A 19,815-nucleotide genomic window follows, 5' to 3' on the forward strand; every position below is an offset into this window, starting at 1 on the left:
ATTTCTGTTTCCTCTTGTAGCGACATCTTTTGTGAAGAAAAATACATTACGTGCATTCTGAAAGCACTGCATCTTTGTAATGCTATAAATCTTTTTATATAATAAAGCTTTTTAATCAAAGAAAATAGCTTTGTGCTCAAAAAAATAAAGCATATATTTCAAACAGTACATCCTGATCATACAGCTTAACTAATCCTCTATGTCTTAAGATGGGGAGTAGTTCAGTTTTTGCAAAAATATTTGCAATACCGTGGCATCACAGAAGTACTACACAGTGGGTGCTTTTTTCTCAAATAGAAATTGATGCTGATAATTGTAATGTTGATTCATGATGCTAATGAGCAGAATTAGGGGGATGCAATTCCATGATTTGAGTTGGCAGTACTAGTCAATACAGTGTTAATATCTCTATGGAACAGTCTGACAAACTTTACACCAGCCACTCGTCTCACTTTGTGAGTCTGGCAGAGAAAGTCTCCCCCTGTCCAAAGAGAAGGAAGTCCTTGTTAATCTTATCAGGAATCGCCCTGCCAGCTGGTGACAGAAGTGGCCTCTGTTCTTGCTCTGTCCCACCCTCCTGGGCATCTTTCCTGTTCACTCCCCCTTTGAGGGCTGAAGAGGAATTGGATGTGCTGCCAGGCAATCCTGTGGAAGGAGAAGTCTGAAAAGCTGCTGAAAATTAAAATGTAGGCAGGGCCAGATCAACATCTGAAACGTAGCCAAGCAGCTCCTGTGAACAGTGGTGAAAAGCGATGATGGAGGAAGCAGTGTGGAGCTGCAAACATCGAGGAGCCAGTCCATAGAGGAAAGGGGAATTTCCAGTTACCACCAACTATTTGGTAAAAGGCACCAATGCCTAAAAAGACACTCTGATTTTGCTAACTTTCTGTTACGGAGGAGGTTAGAAAACAACCATACAAGAACAACAGCAAAAAAAGAACTCTATTACATACAGGGCACAGGCCCTGCAGAAGGTGATGGGGAAGAGGATAGTAAGGCAGAATATGAGCATATTTCTACCATACAGACACAAGGTAATAGACTGTCTCTGGACATCATCTCACACTGTTTACCAAACCCTACAGCTGCCAAAAAGTGGAACTCCCACTGACAGAAGCAAGCTAAACTTCCATTATTCTTTGTTCCTACTTTTACACCATCCTTTCATCTGCATAAATCTCCCCAGTAGTTCACCAGTGAGCCGTGAAAAATCATGTTAATACAAGGATAAATACAACAAGCTTGCTTTCTTGCAGTAATGCTAATTCAGGGTATTTATCAGACTTCAGTCCTCATTGTCTCATTCTTCTCAGGCTCCAATTTTTTTCTTTTAGGCAGTTTTTACCTAGACCCTTATCACCTGATGTAACAATAACAACAACAACGACTTGTAAACTAAGTTCATTTTGCATGAACAAAGTCATCCCTGCAGTAAATTGCCTATGGAAGTTTAAACCCAAATTGAACATACACTTTGTGTTACAATGATACTGTGGAAGCAGATATTCTGAAGAAAAAAAAAAAAAAAAAATTTGCTGTTCCTTCAAGAAATGTCTGTTTCAACCACTTATTACAGAAAAGAGACTGGAGATATAAATCATTCCAGGAAATACTGGCCACATTATTACACTGTTCAACTCCATGCTTTACTTGGGGACCACCTGAACTATCTAGTCATAGAATCATAGAATGGCCTGGGTTGAAAAGGACCACAATGCTCATCCAGTTCCAACCCCCTGCTATGTGCAGGGTCACCAACCAGCAGCCCAGGCTGCCCAGAGCCACATCCAGCCTGGCCTTGAATGCCTCCAGGGATGGGGCATCCACAGCCTCCTTGGGCAACATTTCCAGCCTGTATGTATGGTTCTAATGGGGGAGGTCAAATATCACCCAAGTGGAAGACAAAAATTAAAAGCAGATCTAAATTTTACAAAGCAGAAATTACTTCACAATAGTTTCTATTATAGAAATCAGCATTTGTTCTGTGATCTACTGTGCCTTTCTGAACAGCCTGGGAAATAAAATAAAACAAAACAAAATAGCTATTTCTATTGTATTTTAAGCTAGTAACTTCAAAAAAAAAAAAAAAAAAAAAAGCCAGAGATTACTCATTTTTTATAATACTTTTCTACTTTTTTCTGTCGTTTTACAAAGTAACTGGAAGTAATTTTGAGAGCAATTTACAGAAGAACTTTACAAAAATATAGTACTCCAAGTACATGATCCCAAAAGCTGAATACAATGCAGCTGTTGCTAATATAGAGAAGGTAAAACAAGATCCTAAATCAAAGTCAAGATGTGAATACTATCTGCTTGCAAAGTAAGTATCTAGGATTCAATCTTTGTTTCTTTTTTTTTTTTAAACGATGTGTACATTGCTGCCTCTTCCCCTTCAGATGCAGCTTTATTGAGAAGGAACAGTTTCCTATTTCCCTCATTTTAGATATGAAATTCTACAATTTGGAGACATTGAGAAGCTGATTAAGAGAAGACAGAGAGAAGAGGAATCTTCCATTATGTGAGCACCAAGAATAGATTCAGTATCATCAAAAAAAGGACATATGGCTACTGGCCATGGTGGCAGTGATTGTGTCAGAAAACTTTTGTCCTCTGTCTGCACAAACGTCATCAGATACACTGCTGAGCTCTTCAGATCAGCTACAGAGTGTTCCAAGGAGAAAGAAAGCACCACTTGGCTAAACAGTTTGCTGGACAATCTGTTTTTAACAAGGAGCACTTAGCACATGACAAATTGACTATATTGATATGACTTTAGACAGCTTGGAGTGGATAACGGTGACACCAAAATTTTGTGTTCTTCATCCACTTCTATAAAAAAAAAAAAAAAAGAGGTTGCTCTACAGCTTCAACATCTTTTTAATTTTTGGAGCTCCAGTTGTATGACAAGGTCATGATGAAATTGAATTAATTAATGAAGTCATAGAAGGACTGAAATATTTGTGGTCTCAGCTCAGCTTGGTACATGGAAAACCAGGACAGTCTCACAGTCAAATGCTCATTGGGTGTGTGACAGACAATAATTAATGGACCTGTTATTTGGAAATTCGTTTTGTGAAGCTTTCTAAGATCACCACTCAAGAATTAACTGTTCACCATATTCAGCTCTGTTTGGAGCAGGCTCCGGATGTGAGTGCACCTTGACCTCTCTTGCATCAGATGTGATCAGCTGCCCAATGACTGAAGAGGGCCTGGTCTCTGTGCTGACTGTTCCTGCTGCACCATCCATTCCAACAGCCAATGAAGATCCAAAGGATCCCACTGGTACTGTCACTAAAGCAGAGGCTGTTACAGAGCCCTCATCTCGGTCTCCATTAGAAGAAATTCATCCACAGCATCTGAAACTTCCACTCACACAGACCTTCAAGACACGTAGCCTTTTGCCAGTAAAGACTACGTCCAACGCACAAAATACTCCAAAACCCATCTGTTTTACCAGCATGATAAAGGAGCACAGGCAGACCTGGCTGGCCCACCTGAACAATATAGGTCAGTATCCAAGAAAAGAGTGCGTGGCCAAGGCAACATCCAGCTGGCAGCAGTGGAGACAACCTCCCACTCTCTCGGACTGACCAAAGGACCATCAAGGAAGCCAATTGGAATCATAGAATGGCTTGGGATGGAAGGGACCTCAAGGATCATCAAGCTCCAATACCCCTACCGCAGGCAAGGCCACCAACATCCATATCTAATACTACACCAGGCTGCCCAGGGCCCCATCCAACCTGGCTTTCTACACCTTGAGGGATGGGGCATCCTGTTCCAGCACCTCACCACTCTCAAAGCTTCTTCCTGACATTCAACCTAAATCTTCCCTCCTTCAGCTTCAAACCATTTGTCTTTCCATTGTCTACCCTTATAAAGAGTTGACTCCCCTCCTGTAACATGAATGTTACAGAGCAAAATAAATTCATCAACAGCCCTCATCACAGTTGTATCAACCACAGAAATAATTGCTAGCTCAGTGAGAAAAAATACTGATTCATGTTTCCAAGCTTAGGTTCTGAGCTTGCATTACTTACAAAGATTTTACACATGCTAATTTATCAAGATCTTTTTTTCCAAAATTAACTTAAAAAGAGAGATAATAACAGTCCACACATTTAACAGTCTGGAGGAAAGAAAGCAGGTAGGGAAGGCAGTTGTTGTTTTCTTTGGTGAAGGAAAAAAAAAAAAAAAACAACCTCAGCCTACCAACAGAAGGAGTTCCCCTTCCTCTTTACCAGTGACTGCATTATAATACATAATCATGATATAGTTCATGTCATCCTGCCTTATGAAAGAACCAGAAACTGATACAGTATTGTTTTGTGTTGTCTTCAATTCAAATGCATTTTACTGAATGAATTTCATTTTGTTAGGGAGTTAATTAGTGTGGCTGTTTCTCATCACTAATGTAACCTGTACATATGCACATTCTCACTATCTCTGCTATATTTCCCCTCCATGCAATCTTAAAATAAATGAGACAATTTCCCATAGAGCTCTCTCAATATTCAAGAACATGCTCAGTCCAGAGCTGCTGTGTGAATATTGCACCCATGTGCATTTTGTTTTTACTTCAATAGTAATCTGCAAACTCAGTCACAAAAAAACCACCCATCAAAAGCCATGAGAGGAGGGTGCTGTTTTCATTTTGTTAATGTGGTTAAATCACAACATACCACCACTACCAGCAGACTGCAAACCCGAGCTGATGCCTCTTTAGTTGAGCAGCATTAACGTTCCAATAATTAAGAAATTTGAAAGGCTGAACATTCTTTGGTGCTTCAGGAGAGATGAAGCTTTTTGAAATGCAACAGTTGAGTGTGGAGAATAAACAAAGCCAGAAAAAAGTAACAGCAAACTTCTCACCCCTGTGAATGTGAACCACATGAGGCAGCAAAACTACAAGAACAGGTGAAAAACCTGACAAGTGAAATTAGGCAGCAAGCAGTTCACAAACAAACAAGCAAAGCCAAGCTGCAAGACAAAAACAAATCTGAAAGAAAATTGCCAGCTGTTCCTTGGCTAAATTCCCTCTAACTGGTCACTGGTAAGCTTATTTAACTGCATGAGGGACATAACAACATGGTAATGGAGGCACATGCAAAAATGCAGCACAGGAAATATATCACCACAACAGTATCTTTTACTAAAGAGCGTAGGAGTGTGAAGCCTCTGCAGTTACTGGTGAAGTAAAAATGAAGAAATAAACACACACACGTATATACATATATATATATATATATACATATGTATAAAATGGTGGGCTAAAATACTTTCTACCTTCTAAGAGCTATTTTCATCATTACAGAAAAAGAAAGCAAAAACAAAAATCCACAAACTGATGAAATATTAGCAAGGACAAAATCTTGTTCTGAAGGTCAGAATGCGTGCCAGAACAAAAGTTAACTTAGCTTTATGTTAATAAATGCTCCACTTCAACAATTACTGCAAGTTAGTGTATTTAGTAACTATAATTTGTATCTTGAAACCTCACAAAGCTCTGAACATAAAGAAAACATGTGGAAAGGAGCTTCATCTCAGTTCTCTGTTGTATTGAGACCAGTTAAAACTACTGAATCATACTAAAAATAGTTTGGAAGAGATTTCTTCAGGTCCTGTAGTTCTATCCTCTGTAAAATATGGCTAAAGTCAAAGTTAGATGAGGCTGCTCAAGAACCTGCTTGCATTCTCAAAGTTTCCAAAGACGGAAAAACCAAAGACCTCCTTTGTGCTGCTTAGCTGCAACACTTTCATATCATTATTGTTCTTTTTGTACATCATTCAGATTCAGAGCTTCCCTTGCTGCAACTCAAGACTCACCTCTTGTCCTTTCTACCATTTAACTTGGAAGGAGTTTAGCTCTGTCTTCTCCATGCGCAGCAAGGCAGCAGCCAGCTAACCTAGTCTCAGCCTTTGACCCTTCTTTCTCCTGGTTAAACTCAGTTTCCTTCATCTCCTAGCCAAGCTCTGTCTAATGTAGCACTGTACAGTCCTTCATCACAAGGTCACATGCTAACTCCTTTTAAAAAGCCTGTGCTATGTTGAAGGTTATCAAAACCAGCACTGAGGAGCAATTAGTTAATTGCCACCTGTTACTATCTGATCCCATTCAGTGGTCTTTCAATGCCATGCTTGAACCTCCTATCTGACATCCTGGCTGGTGTTTGGGCTAAAGGCAGGACTGCTGATCCAAAGTAACCGCAGGGATACTCCATGTCACACAACGTGATGTTCAGCAATCAAACTGCAGGGAGAAGTGTGTTTCCTAAGTAGCTGTTGCTCAAAGAATAGTGGGATATTGGCCTGCTGGTGCTGAGAAATTTTGCATCATTAATTTTTTTTTGTTAGTTAGTTTGTTCGTTTTCTTCCACAGGTTAAATTGTGTTTATCTTGATCCATGAGATTTATATACATACATGTATTTTGCTCATCTAGTTCTTTCCTCTCCCACAGCAGGAGATGACTGCCTGACTGACTGGATGGAAATTCAGCTGCCAGCTGGGGACAACATATTACACTTCCAAAATTAAGCTACATTTTTAAACAAGGCATTAAAATGCTGTAATTTTTTTTTTTTAAATCAGTGCTTTGGATTGCACTGAGTCCAAAGAGCTTTAGTTTAGAAAATTTAATTGAATTTCAATACAATAATACTGTTATTCAAATGGATAAATTTGAGCGTATCAAGCAAAAAAATATATAAAAAATCCAGAAGCTCAAACAGGAAAAATATATTCTATATTCATAGTTTAATCAGGTGGCTTTTCAATTATCAGAAGGCTTTCACAAGGAACTTTTAAACTAATCCATTTTCAACCCTTAACAGCTAACAATCGAATAATATTGATGAAGCTTTGAATGTCATGCCTAAAGCATCCCTACTAAAAAAAAAAACACAAAAAAAATGAAAAAAAAACAGAGCAAACAGGCAAACAACAACAAAAATAGCAGCAAGATCATTAATTGCCTCTTTCACTGTCTTTCTTTGAACTGATGACTGAATCCCTGGATTCATATCTGAGACCTTTCATCTTCTGATTGCAAAACAGTGCAACTGTATATTTAGATAAATTAGGCCTCCAGCTTTACAAATGAATGTAACATTTTTAAAGATAGTTATTTCTACCACAATTACTTCAGCCATTCTGTACATTAAGGATGTACAGAAATACATTACGTAAGAATTGCACACAAATCTATGTACCTTTGAAACCTGCAGATAAACTCCATTCCTGATTTTCACCTGCATTTTACATCCATTAATCACATTTAGGACAACTTTTTCACTCTCAGATATGAGAAAAATAAATTTCTCAGTAGTTCATGATTTGCCTAGGAAAAAAACAGGACCTCTTGTAAGGAAAGTCTTCATGCAATTATTTCTCAGAGCAAGCAAGTGGCTGCTGAAGGTTTGTTGCATGTGCTTGGAGAAGGTGAATGAACATGATAGTTGAACCATGGGAAGCTGTCCTGCATTAGCACCTTGTGCAAGTGTGTGTGGCTGCAGTTATTCTGAAAGTAAAATTCTTTAAGAAGAAAACCGTGGGGACACATGGCTCGGTGATGACCATTGGGAGCAGCCACCAGCCCCATCATACTTTTAAGGCATGTGATGCCAAGGCTGGCACCACTCAGCTTTTGTAACGTAAAAGGCTAGTGTCATTTGCCTTCCCGTCCTTCACATCTAGGAACTGCCAGTGGTTGAAAGAAAAGCAATTAAATCAATCACTAAATCACTTAAACATTCCCCTCCATCCCGTTCTATTTTTCTACAGTCCATTTTTGTCAGCATGGAAAGATAAGTCCAACAGGATCCTGCTAAATGATTCATTTGGAACCTATCACATATTTCATTTTCATAGAGTTAGCTTAAAGTATGCTAATTAGCTGCATGGCCCATCTATGCTTGAGGGTGAAAATGTTCTTATAATTACAGTAATTTCTCAAACCCTTGATCTGAAAAAACAATGGAATTGTGAAAGCTATTGGATCCACTTGTGTAGACAGTTTGATAATATTTAGGATCATGATCATTTTAGCAAAAGAGAATTTTGATTTGTTGTCTATATTCTGTTTACAGTGTGGTGAGAGTAGGGGGTATAAACAGACATATGGCATGGCATTCGTTTTAACTTCTTCCTGTGAACACCATGGGTAATGAAACCTTCCCAGTTAATAAAAAGAGAATAGAAATGATTTTTTTTTTTTTTCATTTTCCCAAATGCTCACTGTGGTTATTCAGTAAGAAGTACCATATAAAAATAGATTTTAATACATAAAACAAGTGCAAAACTGATAGCATAGCCCGCCTTGGAAAGCACAACCTCTTTGTATTGAGCATGGCCCATGCTTTCTGTAATACTTTCAAAACTTCTATTCATGCAGTGAGGATATTTGATTTCTGAAATAAATCACATGGTTTCTGTTTTCTTTCTATTTGCCTCTGTGCCACAAAAATTCACAAGATTCCCCCCCTACAGAGGCCTTGGGGATTCTGCGTGTTGCTAGCAGAAGTCACTGTTGTGGCTGTAGGACCATTTCTCAAGTAAAAGAATGTGAGAAACATGGTGACTGTGGCTATCAAAAAGCAGACTTCTGAGAAAGAGTGCAGGACTGTAAATGGAAGAAATTAAGTGTAATGAGGAGCATTAGTGGCAGCATGTTCCAACAGAAAAGAAAGACGTTTGGGACAGGGAAAGGTTATGTTGTCAGTGCCAGAGCCCTCCTCACATGTGGCTCTTTGCATCTGTTTCCCTGAAAGGTGCTTTATTGCTAGTATTATCAATTTCCTAGAACAACAAAAAGCAGAGAAAAAATTAATTGCCTTTACGAGCATTGAGAACAACTAGACCTAACAACAGGATATGAGTATTTCGTAAGTGTTCTATCTTACTACTGAACTGGTATTTACCACTCAGGAGAATAATGCCCACAAGTTCCTCTGCCTATAATAATAAATATTATCTCCATACTTCATACTGAAGAAGTAAGTTTTGTTTCAAAAAGCAAGATGTAACCTTTGTGTGAGATACCTTGTCAAGTTCCTCTGTAGAACTCCTCTACATGCTTTTTTCTTCTTATGTAGAACTTAGTATTTTGAAGCACATTAAATAGGTATGACTAAGGCAACTATGTTGTGTTATTATTTCTAATAAATAGAGAAGCCAGGCAGTCACTTCCATCATGACAAAGCTTAAGAAATTTCTCAAATTTGCAACCAAAAAATAGAGGATTAGTCCAAGAATCTGAAATCTATTTTTTTTTTTTTAATCACTTACTGACTGAAATTATACATTTCTTCATGAAGCACGAGTGGGTGGGATTTGCAATTTAAAGCAATTATCCTAAAGCACTGGAGTATGTTTTAGGAAAATGATTTACTCATTTTCCAGTACCCGTGACCCATTTCTGATAGACTGGGAGTGAGGCAGCAAGAACTACTCACTGCAACCACAGAAAAACTGGTAAGCTGGAATGTAACGCAGCCATCGTCTATGATTGGCATATGGAGCAAAGTTTCCATAACAAACTAGCTATAGAATTTAGTATTCACAAATAGTTGAAATGATCAGTAATTAGGACACTAAATTGGAAGTAGATAAAATTGTAAATCTGTCCAGTAAAACAAAGTGGCATGGCTTTATGGTGGATACTATAAAGACAGGAGCTCTTGAGTTCATATGTGAAACCACAGTTGCTGCTATAATGACCAGTAAACACACTCTCTCACACAGTGACAGTGAAAGTAGAGGCAATCCTGCAGAAATAAAATCAAATACATAGAAATCTACTGCTTAGAGGAACTCATCCAGTCTCTGAACATTCAGCAAGTCTTCTTCTTTCCCTTCTTAAACTCTATTTGTGATACTAGTCTTGACCTGGATCTCTGACTTGCATATGTGCATTTCTCATTCAGTCTTTATTCTCACCAGGGGCAAATTGTGCTACAATGAAAGGAGCAGAAGTAAGATCTTAAGGTTCATTTGTACAGGCTGAGATGACTCAATTTCCTTTTGTACCCTAATGGGAATCTGACCTAAAATGTAAGACCTAGTTTTGCTGAGCACATTTATTTCTTTTTTTTTTTTTTTCTAAACACAACATGAAGATAAAAGTTTAACACACTGAACACTGAAGTTTCAACATACAAGGAGCACTTTGAGGACATAGCAACTCAGGGACGTGAAGCATCAATTCAGAAGTTTAGTTTCTGCCCCACATCTGTTTCAATGTCAGCCAAAGGTGCTCCTTTGGCTGTAGTTTTTGGAACTGTTGTGCATACAAAGAGCTCAGACTTGACTGGGTAAGGCAAGAGGATATGCAAAGCTTTTGATGTTCTAGTTGGCTTTGGTTCTGCCTGGAGCATCTATTGTTACTGCAATTGTCATTTTAACAAATCAGTTTCTTCATCTCTCTTCTTCAGTGCTACTTGGTGATTCAATCTGTGGATTGCTCCAGATGCTGTCTGTAGACAGAACATAAGGCTGCATGCATTTCCCTTCTTTACCCAGAGGCTGGGAATGTAGCTAGTTTCACAGGCACTTTAACCTGCCAAAAGCAGAGGGAGCAACCCATGCTGCTCCCTATTCCTCTCTATGTTTCTGCAGACCCAACCAATCATTCTGATGTCCAAACATTATTACTACTATACGTCAGGAAGCAGCCTGTCCTTATGTGGTATTAAGCTGGATCCATACCTGGTGAGTATCATTATTCACACAGCTGTTTACCTTTCTCACTCTGTCTGTTGGAGCAATTACTCATTTCTCTTACCCCCAAGCCACCAATGCGCGCAGTCTCCAAAACAGGGTTTCTACTTGCTCCGAATCCTTGTCTAAATGCAATGTTAACTGTTTTCTCAAAGCTTTCAGAGTTTGTCTTGAGAATGTCCCACATACCAGTCTCTGTGTGCTCTTGCTCACACTCAAAACTCTTACAGTTTTTCTCCCTGAATTTCAGTGCCCTTGTTTTTGTGTATGTGTGTTCGTACTTAGTTACTGTCTAATCAGCTCTTCCTAATGACTATACTTAGTAATAGAAGTTTCCCAAAGGGAACCACCCTCACATTCCACAGAAGACAACCGTTTACAATTGCAGAAGTGATGCTAGTTCAGCCCTGCTGGAATATTGGCTTTATGCTAGTGCTCACAAGGCTTTGTATATTAACCATTCTTATTTGAGTATTGACCATTCTGACTGTGGTTTAGAAACCTAATTGAAAAAAAAAAAAAAAACATTACCACAGATTTTGTTTCCTCTTTCATTTCTAATCAACAAACTGTTTTTTACAGTCTGTGGAAAATCCCTGACTCACTGCTTTCCTTTTTACCTTATAACTATGCTTTGGCTTGGGGTCAGCCTTCATGTAGTTCAGAATAACCTTCAACAGTTGCTGGTCTTGGACAGTGTTTTTTAACAGCAGAAACTCATAAGTTGCTTTATATATATGAAGTTTACTTTACTTGTGCTACTTAAGCAGTGAGTAACCACCTCTGTATTCTTCAAGACAGAGCGTTCAAGTGATGTCTATTTTTTAACTCTGCTAAACACCTTGTTATTCTGGCACATATTATAAACTATTAAATACGGAACAAGTGCAGGATAAAATATATTTATAATGAAAAATCCCCTCCTCAGATGCATATTTCTTTTTGCTAAATGGCAAAATCCAGTACCTTGTAATAGCTGTTCAGCTGAAGGAATCACTGCCCAGCTTAAGACTGACCAAGTGTGGGCAGGAGCAGTCCTGCCAAGTGAATCTGTCCTACATGTCCAAGCATTGTGATGAGTTCTGACAGCTCAGCAGCTTTACAGCATTTTCTTCTGCGTGAACAATAGAGTAATACTGGAAGTTGAACTTACTTGATTGCTATCTCTGCAAATAAAAATATGACTTCTTCCTTCCTGTATGTGGGCTGAGAAAACCTTCAGCTGCTCTTGGGTGAACAGCAAAGACCAAAGCTTTTTTTCACGCTGATTATATGTGCTGTATGCTACGAGTGCATGAAATGGCAGTAAAGGGAGGAGGAATCACCAAACTAAGACATTACAAGGTAAAAATTAATAATTTTACTTCTATAAATAGAGTCAAAAAGCTGATCTACTTCTGAGTAATATAAACTGTTGGTATCTGGGCTATAGTTATACCATTTATTATCATTTAAAAAATGATTGTTCCTATTTAAAGCCAGTTTGAAATATTAAAACATATAGTGGAACGTTCTTTTACGCCAAGAGTGGAAAGTCGCCTTCATAAGCCTTGTAAAACTTCTTACAGCAAGGTTGATAAAAACAGATTTCTCAAGCCTATCTCAAAAATATTAGTGGGCATGAGAAATTCTAAACTCTTTAGAATTCTTCTTAGAACATGCATTTTAAAAGAATGGGTTTAGATCAGGTTTGGACACAGTATTCCAATGGTCTTCTAAAGATACTTTGACTGGTGCTTAAAAAATCAGAATTTTCTCTGAAAATGTTCTTAAGTTACAATCAATTACTGGGAAAAACATGACCCTAATAATGGAGATGTGCTTTATAATCGTCTCACAGATGAGTGCAACAGAATTAAGAACTGCAGATTAAAGCCATGTTACTGCTTCCAAACAAGAGAGTAATCAGAGAGTGAGCACATTACCTCTCTGAGACACCATATCTCAGCCATTACTACATTCTTTGGATACTCTCTATAAGGTGAGATCTCATTAGCAAAATGTTCATGTACCCTGCATGCTACATCCATATACTTTTGTGCAAACAGAGAACTCTGTGCAAGTGTTACATCTAAATATGAGCATGGATGTATCTGGCTACGTTCAACAAGTGCCAATAGGTTTTCCTCCTTGAAAAAAAAAAAAAAAAAAAAATCCTTAATTATTTTTAGCTTCTCTTTACTTTGTATAATAGAGCAGTGCAAGAGAAATTCTGTAGCAAAAAATTTTGGAAATAAAGCAAGAAGAAATTGACTTCTAATCTGCAGATCCTTATTTCCAGTGCGCTCTACAAATGTAGAAGCTGTTGCTGCCTTACGGGTGCCCTGCAGTCATCCAGCAAAATGCTAAAAATATGGCTGTGGTGTCTTCATAAATTATGCATAAATTGTACGTGCAGCCTCTTTACATTTCACTATTTTCCCTTTCTTCAATCTTAGATGCAAATTAAACTTGTAGAATTTTCAAACAGTCAGTGTCTTAATTATTTTGGAAGGCTGATAGAGGTAAATAATTGAAAAAATATCCTGTCATGCAGTTTACTGAATTGAAAACACTTTCATTATTGTAAACAATATGTTTTAACACTAAGAGATGCAGCTTATTGCTGCCATATGCACCATGAGAAGTGCTTCAAGGTTATGTATATGTAAGATAATGTCAAACACAGTTCACTTACATATTACTTCATGAATCTGTAACATTCTGTAGTTAACAATAAAGAAAGGGAAACAGTTTTAAGTTGAGGGAGGGAAGATTTAGGTTGGATGTCAGGGGGAAGTTCTTCACATAGAGAGAAGTGAGATGCTGAAATAGGCTTCCAATAGAGGCTGTGGATGCCCCATCCCTGGAGGTGTTCAAGGCCAGGTTGGCTGGGGCCCTGGGCAGCCTGGTCTGGTATTAAATGGGGAGGTTGGTGGCTCCGCATGTGGCAGGGGGTTGGAGGTTCATGATCCTTGAGGTCCCTTCCAACCCTGGCCATTCTGTGATTCTGTGAAGGAATGAAAAATACATATCTATTTTACTAATTCCCATTTTTCTTTTACAGTAACCTTCAAAAGAGGTGCTTAGCAGGATGTCCAACAGCAGCTTAACCCAGCAGAATCAGTCTATGATGAGGGCAGTGCCGGACACCTCAGACAGGCTTCGCTCTATTCTCATAACCCTGTACAGCATTGACCTAGCTGGGGGTACACTTGGTGTCCTTGTGATGGCTCACCAGTTGATTCAAAGGAAATCCCAATCTGTGATGATTATTATCATAATCAACCTCCTAGTGCTTCACACCCTTCTGTTACTCAGCATCCCCTTCTGCCTCAGCTATTACATTTCACAGGAATGGAAATTTGGGACATTCACTTGCAAGCTAGTAAGTGCCATCATCTACCTCCATATGTACACCACCTTCACCTTTTATGTTGCTATCATTGTAATACGTCTCTTTCAACTTGAGTTCAACAAGTGCTACACTACAATTTGGGTGACAACTGTCTGGATGCTAGGCGCTCTGGTGATTGCTCCTGTTTTTCTCTCTTACTATGGCACCTCTAGAACATACCCTTCCTCTCAATGCTTTCAGTTCCAGCAGGAGGTGGAAGAGATGCCCATGGTGGTACTAAACTACTGCTTGATCGGAGTTCTTCTGTCAGTTTGTGTTTTGCTCACTATAATCCAGTTATACGTGATGTGCAGACTGACTGTGAAATACTGGCCTGACATCAACTCCCATGTGGAATTCAGGGCTCAGGCAAAGAGTTTCTTCTTCACCTTGGTAACAATAGTGTGTTTTACGCCTCATCCTGTATTCAGAGTATACTATATTCAGAATTTCCACCTGGATAAAGACCATAAACTTCTCCCATACAATGAAATTTTTTTAGCTTTAACAACAATGTGCTGCTTGGATATGTTGTGTTTCATAGTAGGCATAGCCCACTGAACTAAGAACTATCAGGAAATCCAACTAACAGTGTGCCAGTACTGGTTCTTGGCAGAAAAAAACTGCATCAGGACTTTACTGAGCCAGGGAGACTGCTGAGTTTTAAGATGCTATATAGGATTGTGGTAGTTGCCAGCTTTTACAGGCTAGAAAGATACACCTTTCAGAAGCTACTGTTTTTCAGCTTCTTCCTTGAAGGCAGATAGATGAACCTTACTTTGGACTTTGACCTAAATGTCATGCTGTGAATCTTCATTAAGATTTTCCTCAGCTATCTCTCTCTAACCACTGCAGTACACCTATCCATCCTTCATCTTTTTTTCCTCAGAATATCTCAATAACAAGACATTGTGCCTGATAGATTGTCCACTGTGAAAATCTAACAATGTCTTTTGACAGCTGTGATGCCAAAGGAAAGAGGAAAGATATTTCTTTGCAGTATTTTTCCACAAGGAAACAAGGACGCAAACTGTACTAAAAACCATATTTGAGGCATGAAACAAGACATGACTTAAAAGTTCTAGTGGAGTATTTTAGAAGAAGCTTCTTTTCTTCACCTCTATGAAGTGTATATTAAACCAAATGAAAGCATTTAAGATTCTAACAACTTCATCTTTACTTGCTTCATTTAAAAAATACAAGCGGCCCCCTGAATTGCAGTACTTACACCTCTAGAATTAGCAAGAGCTGAACAGGTTGCAGGTTTCAAAAAAAAACCAACCCACTGTTCTATGTTAATCTCCCACCAGGACTGAATTGGTGGAGGTTATTCCCTAAGTCTATCACAGCTACTACAGTTCCCTGCCCATAACTGGAGCTAGAATTCAAGACTGGGGACTTCAGTACTCTGCTGAAGGATCAGCTGCTCTCTGACATGGGGAAATATTCCATCAGACTTCAAAAAATTTTTGGTCAGAAGAAGTCTTTCATGTCTGGTCACTTTCATTTGCATGCTATTTATTATCAGATGCCATATTTTTCCATTTATAGATGTAACAAAGCAAAACCAGAATAAACTAACTGAACTGTGTTTAATCGGTTCAACATATGTTCCTGCATGTGTATATAAACTTTCCATGGAGTGTATATTTTTCCCATTAGATGGATTATATCTTTGTGACTTTGAAAAGTGGAATTAAACACTTCAGTCTTGCTCTTTCAGGAACTGCATCCATCATGGAAATGTATGTTTCTCCTCATTATGTATAAGTTATTTCCATGCATGCTTGTTCTGCTCAATGTAGAAGGTCTCTACCCCTTCTGTCTAAGGCCCCATTGTCATTTGCTCTATCACAGCCTGAGGCCAGATGTCATCCATCCCAGATACCCCAGACTCACCCAAGAGAATGTTTCCTTCTTCACTGCACCATGAGATGTCAGAATTCATACACTGGCTAACTTTCCTACAGAACTGTTATGATGCCAGGATTCAAACAGGCCTGTAGTTGATTTGAGAGGGTTCAAGAGCTACACCTATCAAGTACTGCCAGTGATGTCGCTGGCATTTTTATTTCTAATTTTTAACAAAAAGAGCATGCACTGACTTTGCCAATGCCGAAGAGATATTTTTACTTTTAATCATTGCCATTAAGTTTCATTTGAAATTCCCAATGGTTCAAGGATCTTTTCCACTTCTTTTAAGAAGGGGGAGTCCATGGTACTATTAGCAAGTCCCAAAGCCTTCTGAAAAATCCCATACTTCCCTTAGTGATACTAGGTCCACTCCCATTCTCACAGCACAGTCTTCACAGTCCATGATTCTCAAAGAGAGCAGTTAGAGCTGCAATACAACAGAGTAAGACAGAGATGCAATGCAAAAGGACAGATTCTAAAAAGGATTCCCAAAATAGCAGTTTCTGAACTCTTTCTCTAAGCAGGATGCTCCTTATGTACCAGGGACTCACAAGGTGAAAAAGCTTAAACAAAGCTTTGGTACTTTAGAACACTTTTGATGGAAACTAGGCAAGAGACAGGGCCTGCAGACAAGTTGTTCGTATATCTGTTACTTTAAGCTGGATCTGCCAAAGTCTTTAAGAAAACGGACAAAGCCCTGGATGGGGCAGCAAGCACCTTGTTGAAGGTATGAGAACATCAGGAGTGTTCCGTGCTCCATGTATTGGTATAATGTCGATCACACCATGCATTTCATATCTATCTGTATCTGAGGAGTTAGATTGCTAACACATTCTTTTGTATAGTGTCTGTATTCAACCCGGTTGATTCTGAAGCTGTGTTGTCACTTTGTGTTTGACTGGCAATAGCCGGCCATCACCAGACTTGCTCTTCTTGCCTTGCTTAGGAGCTATGGGACTGCATGCTGCACTGGCCCTAGCTGGGACAGTGTTTCTAGCAGTCTGCTTGATGCTGATTTCTAGATTTGTGCCTAACATAGTGCTATTAGAACACCATTGTTTTGGCTTCTACTGCACAGTGCTTGCAGAGCATCAAGACTTTCAGTTTTTGTCACTTTGCACCCCAGTGAGTAGGCTAGGGCTGAGCAAAGTATTGGGAGAGGACAGTGATGGGATAGCTCTCCTAAATTTGTCAAAGGTATATTCCATACCATATAACATCATACTCTGACCACAAATAACGCTCCTCTCCATCTCTTGATCTTCTCCACTGATCTATCTGGCCTTATATTTCAACCTAAGCCACTTTTTAATACTTGACCACTTTCTCTGTCTCTCTCACTGACTAGAGCTCAGCCACGTAAGGTCAAACCACTCACTGATCGCAATATGGTTCCCTTAATTCAGGGAATAATAGTTTGAGCATCGATACCAGTGTTATTAGCTTTGAGACTCAGTGTTATATAGGCCGTAACCAAAACCCAGTCACCCGCTGAAATCTATAAGCATTCTGAATACTGGTTAAAATCAAATTCATCATTCTCTAAGAGGATAATCCGAGAAGTAAATTCTGATAGGGCAATAAAGCTGAGCTCAGACTGTAGGAGATAATTCTTACTATGTATTATGCAACAACACATTCCCTGGAAAACGGTTAAAATTGTCGGTTTGAATGCTGCTCATACAATCTAAGTAATTCTGGAGATAATTATACACACTTGTAATTGCTTTCATGTTAACTGAGTGTATAAAATTATAAACCATTTAGTCACCCCATTCATTTTTAATGCTTTCATATGAACATTGAGAAAATCCCCAGACTTACTAGAGGAAAGAAGATGAAACTACTAAATGCATCTTCTGATGTTGCTGTTTGCATGAAATTGTGCTTAAGAAGAACAGGTAAGCAAAAGAAAAAGCCTATCTGTATACCTTGACTAACCCTAAATTGGGTTGGTAATAGAAATCTGTAGGCAGAGCAAGAGAATTCTTACAGTCAAGAGGTAATTTGTCAACAGGACAAATGTTATATATTTTATTCTCCCAGAGGTTGCACTCTCTCTGATAAAATGCGCTTGGAGAATACACACACAGTAGATTATTTTCTCTGCTATAGCAGAGAAGAATTGATAGACCACAGCCCAGGCACTTTTGAAAAACAGGAAGCTTGATCAGTTTACATTCACATCACCTTTGGTTCCTCTGAACACTTAGAGCATAAATGTTACAGAATCATCACAGAATTGTAGGGGTTGGAAGGGACCTCTAGAGATCATCGAGTCCAACCCCCCTGCCAATACAGGTTCCCTACACCATATGGACAACAAATGTTGTCTTCTGTAGTAAAGTTACTCTGGACATCTCAATGGAAATGTAAAAACACAAAAAATTCATTTCCTACACATGCCCAAAAGTTTGTGAGCATTTCTGCAACTTCCTCCTGTCACAGTGCTATAATGGCTGGCCTCTTGTACCTGCCTCTTGTACTCAGACATCTCCTTTTAAAACGAGCTGAGGGTGATGTGAACCCACAGGCAAACTGCACTAGAGACATATTTTTGTGATTCATATCTCCTAGTATTCAGAATGGCAATACTAAATGAAAAAAAAGTCTCCATTACCTTTGTGTGCATCTATTCCTTCTGCTTGCTTATACAGTAAGGTCATATTGATGGTGCTGTCAGATGAGAATGGCCCTCACTGCAAACAAGCTGAAGGAACAGATTCATTAGGAGGAAACACAGCCCTCTTCCTTTATTTTTCTTCTCCACATGAGCATTAGTATTTTGAGTGCTAACAGATTTTGGTGGAGAAAAACAACGCAGTCAGGTAATGCTATTTGCCTCAGCTCAGCTGCCAAGTTCATTCACAGCAGGATGCTCGTTACTATTTACATTGCCCATTCTGCTGTCTGAAATAGATGAAGATCATTTCCTTTGGAATTTCACAAGTAAGAACTAAAGAAGGTGTCTTGAATTTTCGTTGTTTGAGTCTGAATCCCTTTTCCTGGCTATCCTGACACACCATATTTCAGTGTGACTCTGATATGAGGGAGTTTGTCTCCAAACTAAGGATTCACTTACAGCAGGGTGCTCTTGTTCAGAACAGCAGGTTTCACAACCATGTATTTTCCCTTGCAACGCACATAAAGACCCACTACAGTCCCTGCCTTTTATTATATATAATCCATCTTGGGGTCTCGGTGCCACGGCATTTTATAAAGCATAAGCCAGGGAGCAGTGATCTGGGACACAGAGTATAACCATACATGAATGGACTTGTGAAAGGGGTTTTGTGTTAAAAACTACTTTTATCCATAAATGAAAGCTTTGTGTTTTTCGAGTGACTTTGCACAAATCTGAGAGGTTTGCATTCATAGCAATGATTGTTACCTGAAGAATAGATATCAGATGAAAACAAACGCAAACATGAAAAATGAATTCACTAAATATGTAAATAAAGCAATAAAGTGTCCCCAATCCAAGCTACAAATGGCCATCAGAAAACAACAATTCTTAATGTCTTTTTTACTACATCATTTTCTGCTATTGGTTAAGGGCTGTAATGAATACATAGTAAAGCATAAACTTCTGTTATCATGCACAGAGTATTTGTTCATCAACTAGAACCAGACAGACAAAGAAAGGGCAGGAGTCATAGCTAAGAAGGAAGAAGATGTTGTACCAGATGAAAGATCTGCATGGTAGAAGTCATATAATGTAATGGCAAGAGTTAAACAGCAGAAATGCTATTTCTAAACTCTGCTACTGATGACTGTAATTGCTCATAGTGATCTACGCTGGTGATATCT

General features: G+C 38.8%; 1 protein-coding gene and 1 long non-coding RNA gene across 2 annotated transcripts in view; one reads left to right on the forward strand and one right to left on the reverse strand.

The window, feature by feature from the left end:
• LOC122159583 overlaps positions 1-11,819 on the reverse strand; it is a 36,791-nt gene extending 24,972 nt beyond the window's left edge. The window contains exon 1 of the long non-coding RNA XR_006168563.1: positions 11,682-11,819. This is a non-coding gene — a long non-coding RNA (uncharacterized LOC122159583). The remainder of the gene's footprint in view (positions 1-11,681) is intronic.
• A 1,945-nt stretch (positions 11,820-13,764) lies between these two features.
• On the forward strand, positions 13,765-15,825 carry LOC122159325 (probable G-protein coupled receptor 141; the record flags this gene model as incomplete). Its single annotated transcript, XM_042816814.1, has 1 exon — positions 13,765-15,825. A coding segment is annotated over one exon (888 nt), but the record flags the coding sequence as incomplete, so codon positions are not given.
• Positions 15,826-19,815: the final 3,990 nt, after the last annotated feature.

The sequence above is a fragment of the Centrocercus urophasianus genome, unplaced genomic scaffold, assembly GCF_019232065.1.
Source record: "Centrocercus urophasianus isolate 14NV4802_14NV808 unplaced genomic scaffold, USGS_Curo_1.0 seq_16, whole genome shotgun sequence".
Classification (NCBI taxonomy): Eukaryota; Metazoa; Chordata; class Aves; order Galliformes; family Phasianidae; genus Centrocercus; species Centrocercus urophasianus.